General features: G+C 38.0%; 1 protein-coding gene across 1 annotated transcript in view; it reads right to left on the reverse strand.

Annotated features, from left to right (window-relative positions):
- The window catches only part of MROH9 (maestro heat like repeat family member 9), an 85,783-nt gene that overhangs the window by 20,630 nt on the left and 49,222 nt on the right, over window positions 1-15,931 (reverse strand). The window contains exons 8-14 of the mRNA XM_058536979.1: window positions 15,795-15,919; window positions 12,484-12,633; window positions 9,556-9,710; window positions 7,914-8,079; window positions 6,614-6,756; window positions 5,413-5,550; window positions 3,770-3,890 (exon numbers count right to left, since the gene is read on the reverse strand). Coding sequence (XP_058392962.1) covers window positions 3,770-3,890; window positions 5,413-5,550; window positions 6,614-6,756; window positions 7,914-8,079; window positions 9,556-9,710; window positions 12,484-12,633; window positions 15,795-15,919 — 998 coding nt within the window. The remainder of the gene's footprint in view (window positions 1-3,769; window positions 3,891-5,412; window positions 5,551-6,613; window positions 6,757-7,913; window positions 8,080-9,555; window positions 9,711-12,483; window positions 12,634-15,794; window positions 15,920-15,931) is intronic.

Genomic DNA, 15,931 nt, shown 5'->3' on the forward strand with positions numbered 1-15,931 from the left:
CAAATTTGGCCAATAGGAGTCTCTTTAAGTTGACTCTTGTGTCCTTTTGACCTGACCTATTTACCTTTGAGCACATCTTTGCTTGTGAAAAAATTAGATGTCCCAGGCTCGTCTTATATCTTCCTTGTCCCTTGAAATCAACCATTCTTCAGAGACAAGTTTCCTTTTTAGTGAGCAATGGTGTTCAGAAACCATCAGACATGGGTACTAGAGTGTACTCATTGCTCTTGGAATAGCATATCTTTTTGACCCTTACCTGAGCTAGGAAAATACTTTTTTTTTTAGTCATGAATTTATTTTGTCAATGTTGATATATTCAATTCAAATCTAATATAACAGTTTATGTTAACTTTTTACAGTTTTATGTTTTCCCCAGCCTTCTGTTACCTGGAAAATCTTGGTACCTAATAGCATTAACATATTTACTCATTTGCTTTCTGCTATATAATATATACCATAGTCTTAAAATTATGATATCAACATACAATATCAATAAACCTCCTGAGTTAAAGTGAGTATTTCTTTACAGATTATTTTCTCCTTAGAATATATCTTGCTAAGGATGTACTACTAAAATACTATGTTCATAAGTTATTAGATATCCTTCACAAATTGTGTTTGTGTGTGTGTGTATGTGTGTGTATGTAGGAGGGAGAAAGAGAGTCAGAGAGGAAATCGTACAATTCATTGAGAAAAACTCTAAGACCATAAAAGGTAAATAGGCAGGGAAAGATCAGATTATTCATAAGACGGAACTATAAAGTAAAGGCCAAGGCAAAAAACACGATTCAGGAAAATAAAAGTAATGATTTGAACAGAGGAAACAATATCATGCTTATTTTTCAAACACCAGGATCACAGGACTAGATAACCCAAGAGAATCAATTAAAATATTATTAGAATTACTATAAGAGCACAGGAAAGTCGCTGAATTCAAGATAATACAATTTAACTGGTTTTCCTGAACATCCAACACTAATGAGCTTGAAAATCTAATGAAAAAGGCCAGATTCTCACTAACAATTTAAAATAATACAAGCTACTCAATAATTCCAAAATTAATATGTAAGATTTATATGAAAATGACAAAATATTGAATAAAGAGAAGTGAAAATATTATAAAAATATCAAATATTCATAAGAAGCTCATAGCTTTAACGTAATTGTAATCATAATTTCAGCAAAAGGTTGTTTTTCATTTAAACCTAGCAAAATTATTTTAAAATTTAACTAGAAGAACAAATATATAGGAAGGACTAAAGAAATTTTGAAAAGAAGAAAGTTGAAGGGAAGTTGCTTTGCTAGATATTAAAATTTACTTGCAAATTGCCATAATTCAACAGTGTGATGCTTCCACAGGAATGAAAAAACAGATGGAACCTGGTAGATTAATCTGAGACAGACCCAATGATGTGTGTGTGTTTGTGTGTGTGTGTATGTGCGTACATATATGAAATTAATAAAGGTAGTATTACTAGAATTTAAGGCTTATTAATTAAATGAGCTAGGATAGGTGGTTAATTATTTAGCAAGAACTAAAGTTAGATCCTCACTTCATGGTATATGATATAAACTTCATGTGAAACAAAATTACATGTAAAAATGTATATAAAAATATATACATATATATATCATATATCATATATAAATGAATATTTATCAAGTCTTTGGCCAGGGTAGGTTTTTTTGAGGCTTAATTTTCGTGAAAAATAATCACATTCCAGGAGCCAGCCAGGTGGCGTAGTGATTAAGTTCACGTGCTCCATTTCGGCTGCCTGGGGTATGTGGGTTTGGATCCCAGGCACAAACCTACACACTGCTTGTCAAGCCATGCTGTGGTGGTGTCCCACATACAAAATAGAGGAAGATTGGCACAGATATTAGCTCAGGGCCAAACTTCCTCACCAAAAAAAAAAAAACCAAATCACATTCCATAAATAAAATTAAAAGGAAAACAACAAACTGGTTACTGATTCCCAACAGGCATTATAATCAAATGTATAATACACTTAATATCCTTCACAAATTTGTGTGTGTATGTGTGTGTGAGAGAGGGGGAGAGACAGTGACAGAGAGAGAATCATAAAGTTCATTGAGAAAAACACTAAGATCATAATAGGTAAATGGGCAAAGGAGAGATCAGATTGTTCAGAATGCGGAACTTTAATTTATGAATAATTATATTTTTTAAATGTTCAACCTCTCTAAAAATTTAAAAATTAAGGGCAAATCAAATCACCCACAAGGACATCACGTCTCCCTTTCAAATGGGAAAGTTCCTCACTGGTGGCGAGAGTGCAGTGGGTGAGGACGTCCACAAACTGTGTGGGGAGCATTGGTGGGCACTGCCTTCCAGAAATCAGCTTGGCATTAAAAATCCTCAGCCGTGAAAAAGTTTACCCCTTTAAGTATTATTGCAGATTCTTGGAATCTATTAACAGGAAATTATCTAAAATACTAAAAGAAAGAACATTTCGGCACAAAGATGTAAACTCTATTGCTACTTATGTTAGTAGAAAATTAGAAATAACAAATATATATATAAAAATAAATGGCATAAGCATCCATAGTACTATCTTAAGTACTGCTGGCTGATAAAACCAAAATAAAGTAAAATGCATAGATTGTGTGGTCAGAACAACTAAAGGCCAAGAGACCTCACAGTCAACTGGACAGTTGAGGATTGCCCAGAATTTCCAGTTAGAGAAAGTGGCGGGAGAATGTGGTCATTGCTGAGTTCTTGGAAGGACATAGATGCCAATCTCCAACAGCAGTAAGCACTAAATTCATGGTGAGAGAGACAATTGGCTTTCATTAAACATCATCAGTCATATTAATGATACTCCTATAAATCTATGAGTTTGTAAATTTCTTTGAATGTATTATTTTATGGGAGCAATCATGTATGTCATATTTAGACGTATTTAATGTTTGTACATAATTAAATGACAATAAAATAAAAATGAGAGATTCAAATGCATCAAGTAAGTTTGAAAAACATTGGTGATTTGCTACTGCAATATTCAGTTAAACTGATTTATGTATCCTACTGAAAGCTTTAAAAGGACAGTATAGTGTACAGGTGTGTCTTTTATAGTTTAGCAACTGTTTTGTTGACTATGCTTGAAATCATGTCAAATTTTTGAAAATATTTGGCATCGCATCTTAGATCAATACTTGCTTGTTATATATTACTTTTAAGGAAAAATTAGATTTGACTCAGATAATTTCAATTTATAGACCTTTCCACATGTCTTTGGCAAGCAAAGGGCATCCTCAATTTGCTTGACTCTAGTGTGGCATTACAATATATGATGTAATATTCACATACAAAGTAAAATAGTTCCACATCTTTATTTTACCTAGTTATCTGGCCCATTACTTATTTTGTTCCAGACGGTCTGAGGCATCATTTAGATCCCAGATATTATAGTTAGTATCTTTAGTAAACTCAATTATCCCTTGATATACTTTAACAAGCATGCAGAAACATGTGAACTGATACTACAAAAATAATTAGTGTTTGTGCAAATCCATCTCCTCTAGGAAACGACAAAAGCCAAATCCTAGAGCAGGCTAAGGGACAACCCTCCTACAGTCCAGGTCTATCTCCATCTCACCCCCTCAACTTCAGTTATCTGTCATTGTCTTAACTCTTGGTAAGAATCAGTATTCAGGGAGGGAGATAAAAGGTTGGGGTGTCTATTTAAGTTTGGATAAGGAAAGGGGAGGGGAACCCAGTTGTTCACAGTCTCCTAATAAAACTCACTTGAGTGAGGAATATTACTGTGATGACACTGTCTTCTGACCTTCTAGGACCTTCTACCGAGAGCTTGTAGAGATAATGCAAAGTCTCTGGAAACTGTGGGAAGTTATATTCACTGAGAGTTCTGTAAAGGAGAATAAGGCACTGAATTAGCAAAAAAGATGAAAACACTTTCTAGATCAGTAAATGCTCATGGTAGTAAAGAGAGAATCGTGATTCTCATATCTTATACCACTCACATAATAAGAAAGATATTCTCTAATATTCCCTAATCCAAGGTGAACTGCAGCCCCATTATAAATTATACACAGACTCTCAGGTATTATATACACTTGGATCACTGACAATGTCTTTCCTTAAAGTCACTCCCCTTTCCTGGCTCTCCCATCCCATGCCACAGGACAGAATGCCCTATATTGCCATCAATGCCTCACCAAAGGGGGAGAAGATAAATAGTGGAAGATAAATATCTTGGCAATCCAACATGTCCACGCAGGTCACCTTTGTGGTTTTAAACCAAGTCCTTCCTTTGAATGATGTAACAAAGAAGAGGGTTTGGGTCTATTTGGGTTATTCACGGGAAGAGATGGTGAGCTCTTATTCACTAAGCCGTTCTCCATAACACACTTGGGCAGTGGCCAGGCTCACAGTTGTCCTGCCATGTTGGCCTGGATCAGATCGATAATGACAGGATTGGGAAGGATGATGTAACAGTGATTTCATTTTAAGACTCCAGGTCGGGATTCCAAACCATTGCTTCTCACACTTTAACATGTGTGCAAATCACCCAGGGATCTTGCTAAAGTGCAGATTCTGATTCAGTAGGTTTGGAGTGGGCCATGAGACTCTGTATTTTTAACTACCAGTTGACGCTGTTGCTATTGGTCTGTGGACCACACTTTGAGTAAAAAGATCCAAAAGTATTAAGGATAGAGGGACTCTTCCCTGCACCCACCTGCAGGGTGCAGCTGTACTATACTTTTGCAGAGTAAGATGTGTTCCTGAAACCTGTACGCAAATAAGATGCTGTTTTAAAAGCACCAAGAGCTCAGAGACCATATAGACTGTATTTCTGGGTCAGTCACAACTTCAAATGCTCTGTTGTGTTGTCAAGGCCATGTATCCTGATTCTTGATCAGAAAATCTGATCCCTATAATCAGAAGCTTGCTATTCACTAATGAGTTAAGTAGACCCTTTCTAGTACAAGAAAAATAAAAGTCCTCTTCCATTATACTTTCCCAAGTTTAATTGTCTCATTGAGCACAGGTTTTCATCAGACCTCTGAAGTGGGAGCACATTTATAACTGTCTGATGCCCGCAGAGCAGGAATCAGCTAACAGCAGAGGGAAGAAAAAGCAGACTCCCCTCTAGTTCCCCACATCTCCAGATCTTCATACCTCTTCTGTGGAGGGAGGATAATTGGGTATCTGTATCATCAGGTAAGAGGTAAGGAAAGGGAAAATTATCCCAAAGTAAAAATCCCTCAAAATAAGAAAAGAAGTGGAAATCAAATGCCAATTCAGATCCTAAGGAGAGATTTGGATATCAGAGTGGATATTGATTGTATTCCCACATGGCTTAATTGAAGAAAGATGGAGAAGGTGGAATGGAGACTCAGAACCCTATGCAGAGTGCCCGTTCTTACTTGGCCACAAGGTGGACCCCGGAATGGTCAAACAGCTCTTGGGAAAACTGGGTCCAGCAATTCTGTTTCTCTAGAGCAGTATCCACCTGTTGCAGTCCAGAACAATTCAGCAGAACTCTCAGGGCATCCTGGGCATACCTAAGGCCCCAAGGAGAGCAGAGTCATCACCTGACAGTGGGCTGCATATAACTAAGTATATGTGACCTGCCTCTTCATTCCATCTTGGGCAGGATGTAGGTTTTGGGAAAGGGGATGTTCCTTCATCTCCCCTCATTAACAGTACATGAGATATGGAGTTAAACTGAAATTGTAGCCTGTAATATCCAGGATTAATCATGGAGCAGCTTATTAGTTTATTAGCTTAATAACAGCTTATTAGCAAAAGATGTTAAATGATGTGATGATGTGATGACTTGCTAAAGGTGCTTGTTGATTTTCTTCTTTGGATGTTTTAAATAAATATAATATATTCTCATCTACTTGGAATGATTTGGTGTATGTCTGCTTGGAGGACAGAGAGTGGATTGAATATCTTAATGGGACTGATTGCGATTTAGAGTTCTTCCTGGCCTAGAAGGAGTGGCTTCCTTGCCCTTACCAGACAAGGGCAAACAGCAGACAACTGGGTCCAGATTTCCCAAAGCTAATTGTACTTCTTGGGCCAAAGGGAAAAGCTGAACCTCACCTTATGTGGACAGAATGACTGCAGGCTATCGTGAGCCTACATATCATATCACCAACCACAAAACAACTTTACAGTTCACAGAGCACATCTGTGCACATTATTTTATCTCACCCGTACAATTGCCCTGAGACATCACTATCAGAGGGTAAACGGCAGAGCTGGAATATGTCTGGCTTTGGGTCTAATGCTCCTCTCAGCGCTCTCTCTCTCTCTCTCTCTCTCTCTCTCTCTCTCTCTCTCTCTCTCTCTCTCTCTCGGTGGCCTCCCATTGTGGCAGGAATATGGGAGTTGTTCTTCATACACTACACGCATACTCAGGTAAGGTCCTAGCTAACTTCTACTTAAGATAGCTACTTTTCTGAAGGCATTCTACCCTTCAGAGGAGAGAAAACTTTAATAAATGAGCACACTGCATATGGGATTATAAAGCGTTCCACATGAACCCAAGGGAGTAGAAATTGTTGACAGCTGGAAGCGTATTTCTTATTCAATCTGAAATAACCACTACTATTTCACAAAGGCCCGTCCCCTGTCATCAGTTTCTGGTTGCTGCTGTAAAAGAGTTGACACAGGAGAGCCATCAGGAGCTGGGGGAAAAACTGGGCCACTGCTTTCTTGTAAGAACCAACAGGCAGCAATGTGCATAGGGCCTGGGATGCCTATAAGGAAAGGAAAAAGGAGTCAAGAATGTAACCGTTTCTCTCTAAACCTAGTCATCCTTAGTGAGGGGGTGAAGGGAGGGACTCTGCAACTCCTCCCTCAACTTGCTTGAAGGAAGCCTGAAGCATGCGCGTGTATTCATTCATTCAATAACAAAGTTCATTCTTAACCAGGGACTGTGCCAAGCATTCTATGCAAGGGGCTCCCAAAGCAGTGTCAATAATCCCTCAGCTGCCAAACCAGTGGGAAGCAAGCTGTTGCCCCAGAAGGGCATACATCCCAAGGTCCCCTTCATATGTCGCCACGAAGAATAGTCCTACTAATAACCCAGGTCCTCCTTGTGCTTAAACAATACAGGGCAGTGGGATATCTAAGGAGGGGCATGCCAGGTCACTAACAAATCTTTTGGCCCACCCGCCCACTGCAGTACTCATCGCGTCAGAGAAACATATCCCACCACCTTACATTTGTGAAGCATCATCCATTTTTTTCTACTATATCTCTGTAAGACTTGCATTTACCCCCAGGAGTGGAGATTTTGGTTCTTGGGAGATACATAATGATGGTCACAAATGAGATTTGGCCCCCACATGCCTATAAAAGTCTATATGATTTGGCTGGTGTCACCTCCGTGACATCGTCTCTTATACTTTCACCCTTGCTCAATTCTCTCCAGACTCTTTGCCTCCTTGCATTCACTGACCTGCCGGGTAAGCTCCTATCACTGCATGGCTTTTGCCTGTCTCTCTTTCTAGAACTCTCTTGCCCTGATCCCTGCAAGGATCACTCCCTCACCTCCTTCAGGTTTCTGATTAGATGTCACCTCAGCGTAGAGGCCGGCCCTGAGCAACTTACCTAAACCCTCCATGACGCTTTCTTTTCCCCACACCACCTTACATTTCTTCTGAGCTTTATATGACCCGACATATGACACATTTATGTGTCCATTGTCTGTGTTTCTTACCAGAATGTAAGCTCCATCATCAGGGTGTGGCACATAGTAGGCACTCAATAAATATGTGTTGAATGAATGAATGAATGAATGAATGAGAGCAGGACTGTGTAGAGGAAGAATGACTGAGCTTGTGGGCAGATAGGGATTTTCATGATCAGGTAGACAGCGCTGAGAAAAAGAAACACTCGTCATATTATTTACCGCCACGGGCATCATATTAGTAACATCAATAGAGAAGCGTCTTCTTTCCATTAGGTTATCGTGCATTTCCCCAGGCTTTCCTTTCAGGATCAACAAAATGGTCTTCAGCACATGAGGGGCCACGCTGGACACAGAACCGGCCGTATGCCACATCAGTATCAAAGTGCTGCGAACGCAACCCCACACCCGGAAAAAGAGTCATAAGTTTTTCATTTCCTACTTAATACAGTGACATGAATCAGGAAAAGAGTCTTGGTTTTACATCTTTATATGGCAAAGATACTGCAAACGAGTGCAAAACAAACTGATATTCCCATTTCCCAATGATCTCATTCAGACTCTTGTCCTTGAAAACAGAGGAAGAATTTCAGAAGGTCTTCTGGAAAATACAGCCTGCAAGTCTGCAAGTTCATTTCCTACTGCTGTTTAAATATCTGTCCAGCTCACTGTCAAGAACTGATCAGCTTTCTGCACCCCACACTCTGTTTCTCCCACCTTGTGACCTTGTTTGTCCAGGGATAATAGGACATTTAAAAACTGGAAGGGAAATACAAATTAATATATAAATAAACATATCAATTAAAAAATCCTAAATAGATTAAAAAACTACATAAATTTAAAAATTTAAAAATACTTTACACACAGTGGGGGCTTAGTTCCTGAATGAGAAAACATTGAGTCTTATGAAGATTTTTAGTTTCCAGGAATCTTCTAAATAGTAAAATGCTTTATGAGTTTAAGTTTCTTAAATAAATACAATCTTTCAGTTGGAAAGAGCAAGTCAGTTATATAATTTGTTTAGCATTTTGTTGATTTTGATACCTTTCACAGACATTAACTCATTTAACCCATATAACAGCTTTATAGATAGAAAGAACTTTCCTCATTTCACAGATGAAGAAATTGAGGATCAAAAAGTTTATGAAACTTGCTTGATGTCACACAGAATGTAAGGGTCAAGGCTGGGTTGGAATTCAGATTCATTTGTTTTCAAAGCCTGTATCCTATAACCTCCTACCTTTTACACTGTTGATAGTACAGAAGTAATATCTTCCTTTCCAATGTATCAATGATAGAAATGGAGTGGTATGATTTACTAAGCTCTTCTAACATGCCTGTTAGATTCATACTGTCCCATGGGCTTACAGTAGCATTCTTTTCTTCTTTAATATTTCTCATGATCCTGGATCATGAATTTCAGATGAACAGTTAATGGACAAGGCACTCCCAATTATATCAGGGAATATTTAATGATTCATTGTTTTATTGGTGGGTGGAAATATCCTACATTGGTACTTCATAAATGAGAAAAACACTCTGTGACTTTTATCACATATGAGGGAAAAGCCTATTATCAGTTTGAGGAGAGATTTGTTTCTATGGAATATGCAGTAGAACACAATTTAAAGCCTCAGTTAAATGATAGTGACAATGATCACTTCTTGATGGTCTACTGTGTGCCAGGTATTGTACAAAGATACGAATAATACATATGATCTTATTTAAGCCTTACAATCAACCTCGTTGATGTGAAAATAGATATTCTCTTTCAGATAAAAAGAAACCAGACCAGACCTGTCCAGTCTGTCTGACTCTGGAGACCGGGAACAAACCCTTGCAGAAACGGCAGCGGGGCCCTTACTTGTCTGCTGGGACTGGGTAGTCCATTAGTTGAAAGATGACCTTCTTCGGTGAAGCGAGTGTCAATAAGGCGATGACTTGCAACATAGCCTGCTTCATAATGTGAGAAGGATTTCCACACAATTGCTTATAAATAGCATCCACAATCTTAGACATCTGGAAAAGTAATTTCACAGGTCGACAAGAGTCTCTTGTTTCATGGCTACCACTAAACCAAGGTATTTCTTGGACATAAGAATTCAGTCCTTCTCAGAATAAACAAGGCAGCACTTCACACACAAATAAACACCAGCAGAAAGCATAGTTATGTGCTTGAATACACAATGCAAAATATTTATTTGGTTGAGGAATAAACCTGTGCATTTACAGACAGTAGAAAAATACCCATTTTGTAAAATTTTATCTTTAGGGGGTAGACTTCATTATACAAGACATACAAGCTCAGTACAGAAAACACATGTATAATTCAAGTCCTTTAAGAAGAAAGTAAAAATAATGGAACAGAATAACAATGAAACTATATACATAAAAAAAAAAAAACCCTCTCTGAAAATTAAAGAAGATTTGAATCTACATATCAATGAAGTGAACAATGTGTTGGAGGAATGGCCCAGAGCAGTAAACATTGAGTCAAAATTTTGCAAACTCTATTCACAGGCCTCATGTTAGTTTTATTTTTTCCCCTTTTTATTCATCCTTGAACAAGGAGAGTTCTAGCTAGACCTGGAATTTGTCTTATATCAATGGTTGTGTATGCAGCATCAACTTAATCCACCCAGATCACCTCACTTCTTATTTTGAAAATACTCCTTAGAGATCATAAACTGAAAAGTTGGATGATGTAAATTTACATTCCATTACAATTGCATAACATACAATGCAATTATCTGTGCACAATCCTCTACTCTAAACAAAAGAAAAAACATAAATGAAATGTTAAGTAGTGCAGGACATTCCTCCTGCCACATATGCTCTAAGGTGAGCATGAAATGGGAGACATTAAACCATTGTTCTTCTCCATTGACCTCTTAACTATTGGGTTTAGAACTTTTCTTTCTCCTCCTCCGTTAAATGCAGCATATCCCTGAAACAAGCCCATATGTTACCGGATGCTTAATTATAGAAATGATGATTTGTTTTAATCCTCAAGGAAAGACTTGCTGTGTTAGATTTATTTAGAGACTGTAAGCCCACATACTATATGTGCAATTTAGGAGATTTTCAGGGATAATTTTAATCACACACAATTTCTCATTATAACTGACTTTAGAATCTAACTCTGTTTAAGACAAGAATCCAGTGTATTTATTAGTTCAATAGTTTGTGGGACCTGGGACGGGGCAGTAAGCTGCTGAACTCCGTTTTTGTTCAGTTTTTTCTCTGTGTTTAATGATTTTACTGTAGCAGAAGCTAATTTTACACATCTAGTTTTCTGTTTGGCTTTTCTTCTGCTCCAGAAACATGATATGGCTTTATCTAGCCTCCCTTTTGGTGCTCTCTCTCACTGCATGAGAGGAGAACTTTATTTTGTCAAGGAAAAGACTGCTGCCCTCCAGCTTTCCCCTTGGCTGTGCCTGCCTTCTGGAATGCTCCTGACTAGCAGCATTGGAGTTCTTCAAGAAGCATTACTTCCTCTTTCCTGCTCTCTGAATTTGAGTATGAGCTCCCAGTTTATTTTCAATCACATAACACTGCTATGTCAGGAGAGGGAACTGGGAGTTTCAGGGAGCTGGTTTCATGGGCATGTGATCTATGCATTTGCACAGGGTCCCACATTCAGAAGGTCCCCTCATTTTGTTTAAAGCTCTGCTGCCGCCATCTTGAAATTTTTAATAATTTTATTTTTGAGCTCTTGTTTTGTAAGTGAAGTCCCATGGGACTTCACCCATCAGGATGCGTGTGAGCAGAGGAGATCTATGCAAAGGTGAGTCAGCTGTGGTTCCTGCAGTCCTTTCATATGCAGCCTTTATGATACCCTAAGTGCACAGTACACCCACCATGTGTAATAGCTCAGTGGGAAATCAAAGTGAGTGTAAGATAAGCATTTATTGAAGCCTCAAACACTTAGGCTGATAATGATGACATATAAGGAAAGGGAAAGATGGGAAACCCACAAATCCTTTTCCTTTCAGTCTTTCCTTATTCATCAATACGCTGAAGGTAGAGAGCATTAATAGAATGTGTGAGTGACAAGAAATGAAACAAAGACAACTGAGTTTTATGTACTGTTTCCACTCTTCTGGTAAGAATAAAATACATACGCATGGACAAGCCAAGAAATATGAATTACATTATTTTGTTGATTCTGCATATGACTTAAATGCTGTTATATTTACATCTATAACTGCCATTGCACAATATAAAGATGGATGGTAAAATTCACGCCATTAATTTAAAACTTCAATTGTTTACTTAGAGAGATATTAAATAGAAAATAAAAACACCATGACAAACAGAGAGAGAGACTCTGGAGGAAAGGAAAAAGCTTCATATGTTTGTACATTTAATGGTACTTTTTTCCTATGTTTTGAACAAGAAGCTCACGTTTCATTTTGCAATAGGCCCTGCAAATTATGTAGCCAGCTCTACAGCAAGCTGAGGGTCCTTGAAAACTTTTCTTAATGATTAGAAAGGGGATTTTAATTATAGCTGTACTATTTTGTTATTATTAATGTATTTCTTTAAAAAATTTGAAGCAAATACAGCAAAATATTATGATTTGGTATGATTGGTGATGAATGTTCATTTCATTATTTTCTAAACTTTTCTGTAACTTGAAATATTTCACAAAAATAGCCTCATTTGATTAAAGTGACGTAATGAACAATGGCAAGACATATATATGAAAAGAAGTAGGCATATAACAAATTCAACAAGAGCTCTTTAGAGAACAAACTCTGTGCTCCCTGCTCACGGTCAAGCATCTTACCATGGTGACCTTATGGGCGTGATATTCCAGAGTCAATTTCAACAGGGTTGCCGCCTCGGATGCAGTTGTATAATCAGATGCAGAAAGTCTCATCAGGAGACTCCACACTAAGTCAGTCAGCATGGATGGCATTAAGGATTGTCCTACATCCTGAAACCAAAAAGGAGAGCCATGACTCAGGCCTTACTTGCATCAACATAAGACAGACAGACAAACTCAGACATCCTGGGGGGAAGCTTCAGGGCCAGGCAGGGCCACATGATTTTCCTGGGCCCCAGGCCATTTTGCTGTTGTGGAACTCTCCTTCACTAAAAAATGTTACAAAATATATTTTACAACTGTGTTGGTATTAAGCTGACTATAATACAAGTTGAATTATATTTATTTTTTTCTTCTGATTTTAAAGCAATTAAAACATTTTCATCTGGATAAATCAGCTATAGAGGCAGGCCAGGGAGAAGTGGAAAAGCATGGCATTAAAATTAAGAGGAACTGTAAAATATTGGTTTTACCCAAGGTCAGCTGTTCAAATATTATAAATTGTTCTGAACTTCTTCAGCTTTGGGAATGAGTTTGCTCAGATCAGAAACAAGCATGATTAATAGAAGATGCAGGAGGGGAGGAGACAAGAAAGGCAAGGTGATTCCAGGGTTTGGACTTTTCTTTTTCCCAGAGAAGGATCAAGAAGCTGAACAGATAAAAGGCCCATATGTCCATGATTGAGGTACAAGAACTACAATTCAAACAATCCCTTGCTAAAGTTAGAGGAACATCCATGGACCATAAAATATGAACAAAATTACATGATTATGGATCTCTCACTTAAGAAAGATGAATGAGCCATATGTTCTCCTATGTCATTCTGCCAAGTACAGAAGGTACCCAATCTTGCCAATAAAAGTTTTTCTGCATCCCCTGTGAAAGGATGGAGCATTGCTTTTTTTTCGTCAATGGGGCAGGACTGAGGTCTGAATGAGAATGGATGGCCACCAGGCTCTCTCCCACTGCGCAGAGGAGTGAGGGATGGTATTCTTGGAAAACTATGGAAGAAAGCTAAAATAGGGTCACCGAGGCTTGGTGAGGTAGACTGAATATCACTAATAGTTTGCCCTTCCTTAAGAAAGCCAGATTTAATTATATAAGGTGTTGAATTTTTAAAAAATCACTGGAAGGGGGAATATTCTCTTTTGAATATTTATTTGTTTATTCAACAAAATATTTTGTTTTACTGTCTATTTAAAAGTTGTAGAAGAAGCAATTCCTGGTGAAACAGAGCTAGCGTTAAAAGTTTCTGTCATATGAAGGTACAGATATGACAGAGTGCATCAAATGATAGGGCTCACTTTGTAAAACATGATCTATACACAACTCATCAGAAATATGCCAATCACATAGGACAGCTGGATTCTTGAGAGACCATCTTTATCTATCTTTATCTCTTCCTGTCTCTTACTATTACACCACGTTATTACATATTCTTGGTGCTACTCATTGTAATAGCTGCATAATGTACTATTAACTTGATATTCCACAATTGGTCATTTATTTCTCCATGTTTGACACACAGTTTTTTAAAAAAATCATACACTGTGAAGGACCTCTTCTCATAAATAGATATATCATTTTGAGTTACTTCCTTTCTATAAATTCCCATGAGTGAGATTACTACTTTATTTGGTGTGAATATTTTTTTTTTGTTCAGTCTGTGACACTGTCATGGCCCTGTTTGGCTCCTTTAGAAGACAGTGTCCTCTCTTACAAGTGGTTCCTATATAAAACAGAGAGCCCCTTAATTTATGAACTGCTTTTTTTTTCCCTAACCCAATCATCCTGTTTAATGGTGTTTTGTTTCTAGCTCTCTTGGCTAGAAACCTTGCTGTTTATACTCCTATTTGTGTCCTTTGGACTTCGTCTTTGGCTATGGTCCTCTTGGTCTCCTTACTACAGCCTTAGATTCTCTCAACCCACCTGTTCAATCTACCTCTGGCAGGCTATACCTCAGGGTTTTCCAGCTACTGATCTTGCCCGCAGTGCTAGCACTGGGCCTGCGTTGGTCTGACAGTTGGGAACTGAATAACAGGTTATAATACAAGGACCCAGGGCACCCTCCCCCAAGCCCAAGGATTTCTAAATCTGATGGACATTAAACTCAGGTAAGAGAGGACACCAACCTGGAAGTGGTGGTAGCCTCATGAACTGCTTGGAAGAGAGTCTGAGAAGGCTGCCAGTCGTAGGCTCACTGGCCTAACCATGGCCCTCAGGGTTTCAATTCCAGGGCACTAGAGTGGAGGATGGAAGACTGTAGAAGTATTTTCTAGTAAACTTATACAAATACCTGGTTTCTTCATGTAGATGGACAACTTCATAGTCAACCAGACTTATGATTTTTGAGGGGAGGTGGATTAAGGATAATGCTTGATTTTGGAAAGATGCACCATCATGCAGATGCATATTTAAGACGTCTGTGCAGTATTTTTGAGCATATTATGTGAGGTATATCACTTCCACATCTCCTCAGCCTCCCACAATTCTATCTACCTCAGCTGTGGGAGGGGAAGGTACTACTTTATATGTGTAGTTTTAGGAGGAACCATGAGACCCTCCCTACCCCCAGGAGATGAGCTAGACTGAAGGTCCTCCCCAGCAGCTTTGCTAAGCTGCTGGCTCCATGTGAACAATAGAAGGCCATTTGTTGGACAGCCCAACTGAGGCTCTCATGCTGGGCGACCTCTCAAACATATGGGTAAGCCTGTGTAATTTAAAGAAAGTGAGGGAAAATATAGAGCTATAGAGACTCATGGTTTCCCCCAAGTGTTTGGTCAGTGTAAAAACTATTTACTTGGTGCTGAGGATTATCACTTAAACTTAAAAAAGAAATTTAAATTTAATAGATTTTTTTAAACAAAATCTAAGACACTTTATTTTGATGTTTTCTGAGTAAATTATAATAGTATTGAAAAGCTGTTAATCGATGACTCCATTAATTTTGCCAAATAACCAGAAGTTCCCATCTTCAGTGACCTATTTGTTAGCTAAACAAGAAGCAGAAAACTAGGAAACACATTCCTCATTTGCATTAATTAAATAAAATAATATAAATTGCTATATTCAGGAATAATAGGCATAATTCTCATTAATAGAAATGAAAATCAGGAAGCCAAATATTCTATATATCATTTCCTCTTTGCTTCACTGAACTTTTAAAAAATGGAAAAAAATTATTAAAAATATAAACTGATGAAATAAGTTGCCACTATAAGTAATAATACACATAAAACAAAATGCATAGGATAAAGCAGAGGCTAAGTTACCTGAGCGATTTTAGTTTTCTCTTGTTGTGAGATCTTGGGTGGTAATTCTATACCACAGGGAAAAGGCAGGAGGCAATGGCTTCCAGACTTATCATACTTTGTAGTTTTATTTTTTGCAATATCTGCTGTAGTAAGGA

Source organism: Diceros bicornis, chromosome 4 (genome assembly GCF_020826845.1).
Source record: "Diceros bicornis minor isolate mBicDic1 chromosome 4, mDicBic1.mat.cur, whole genome shotgun sequence".
Taxonomy (NCBI): Eukaryota; Metazoa; Chordata; class Mammalia; order Perissodactyla; family Rhinocerotidae; genus Diceros; species Diceros bicornis.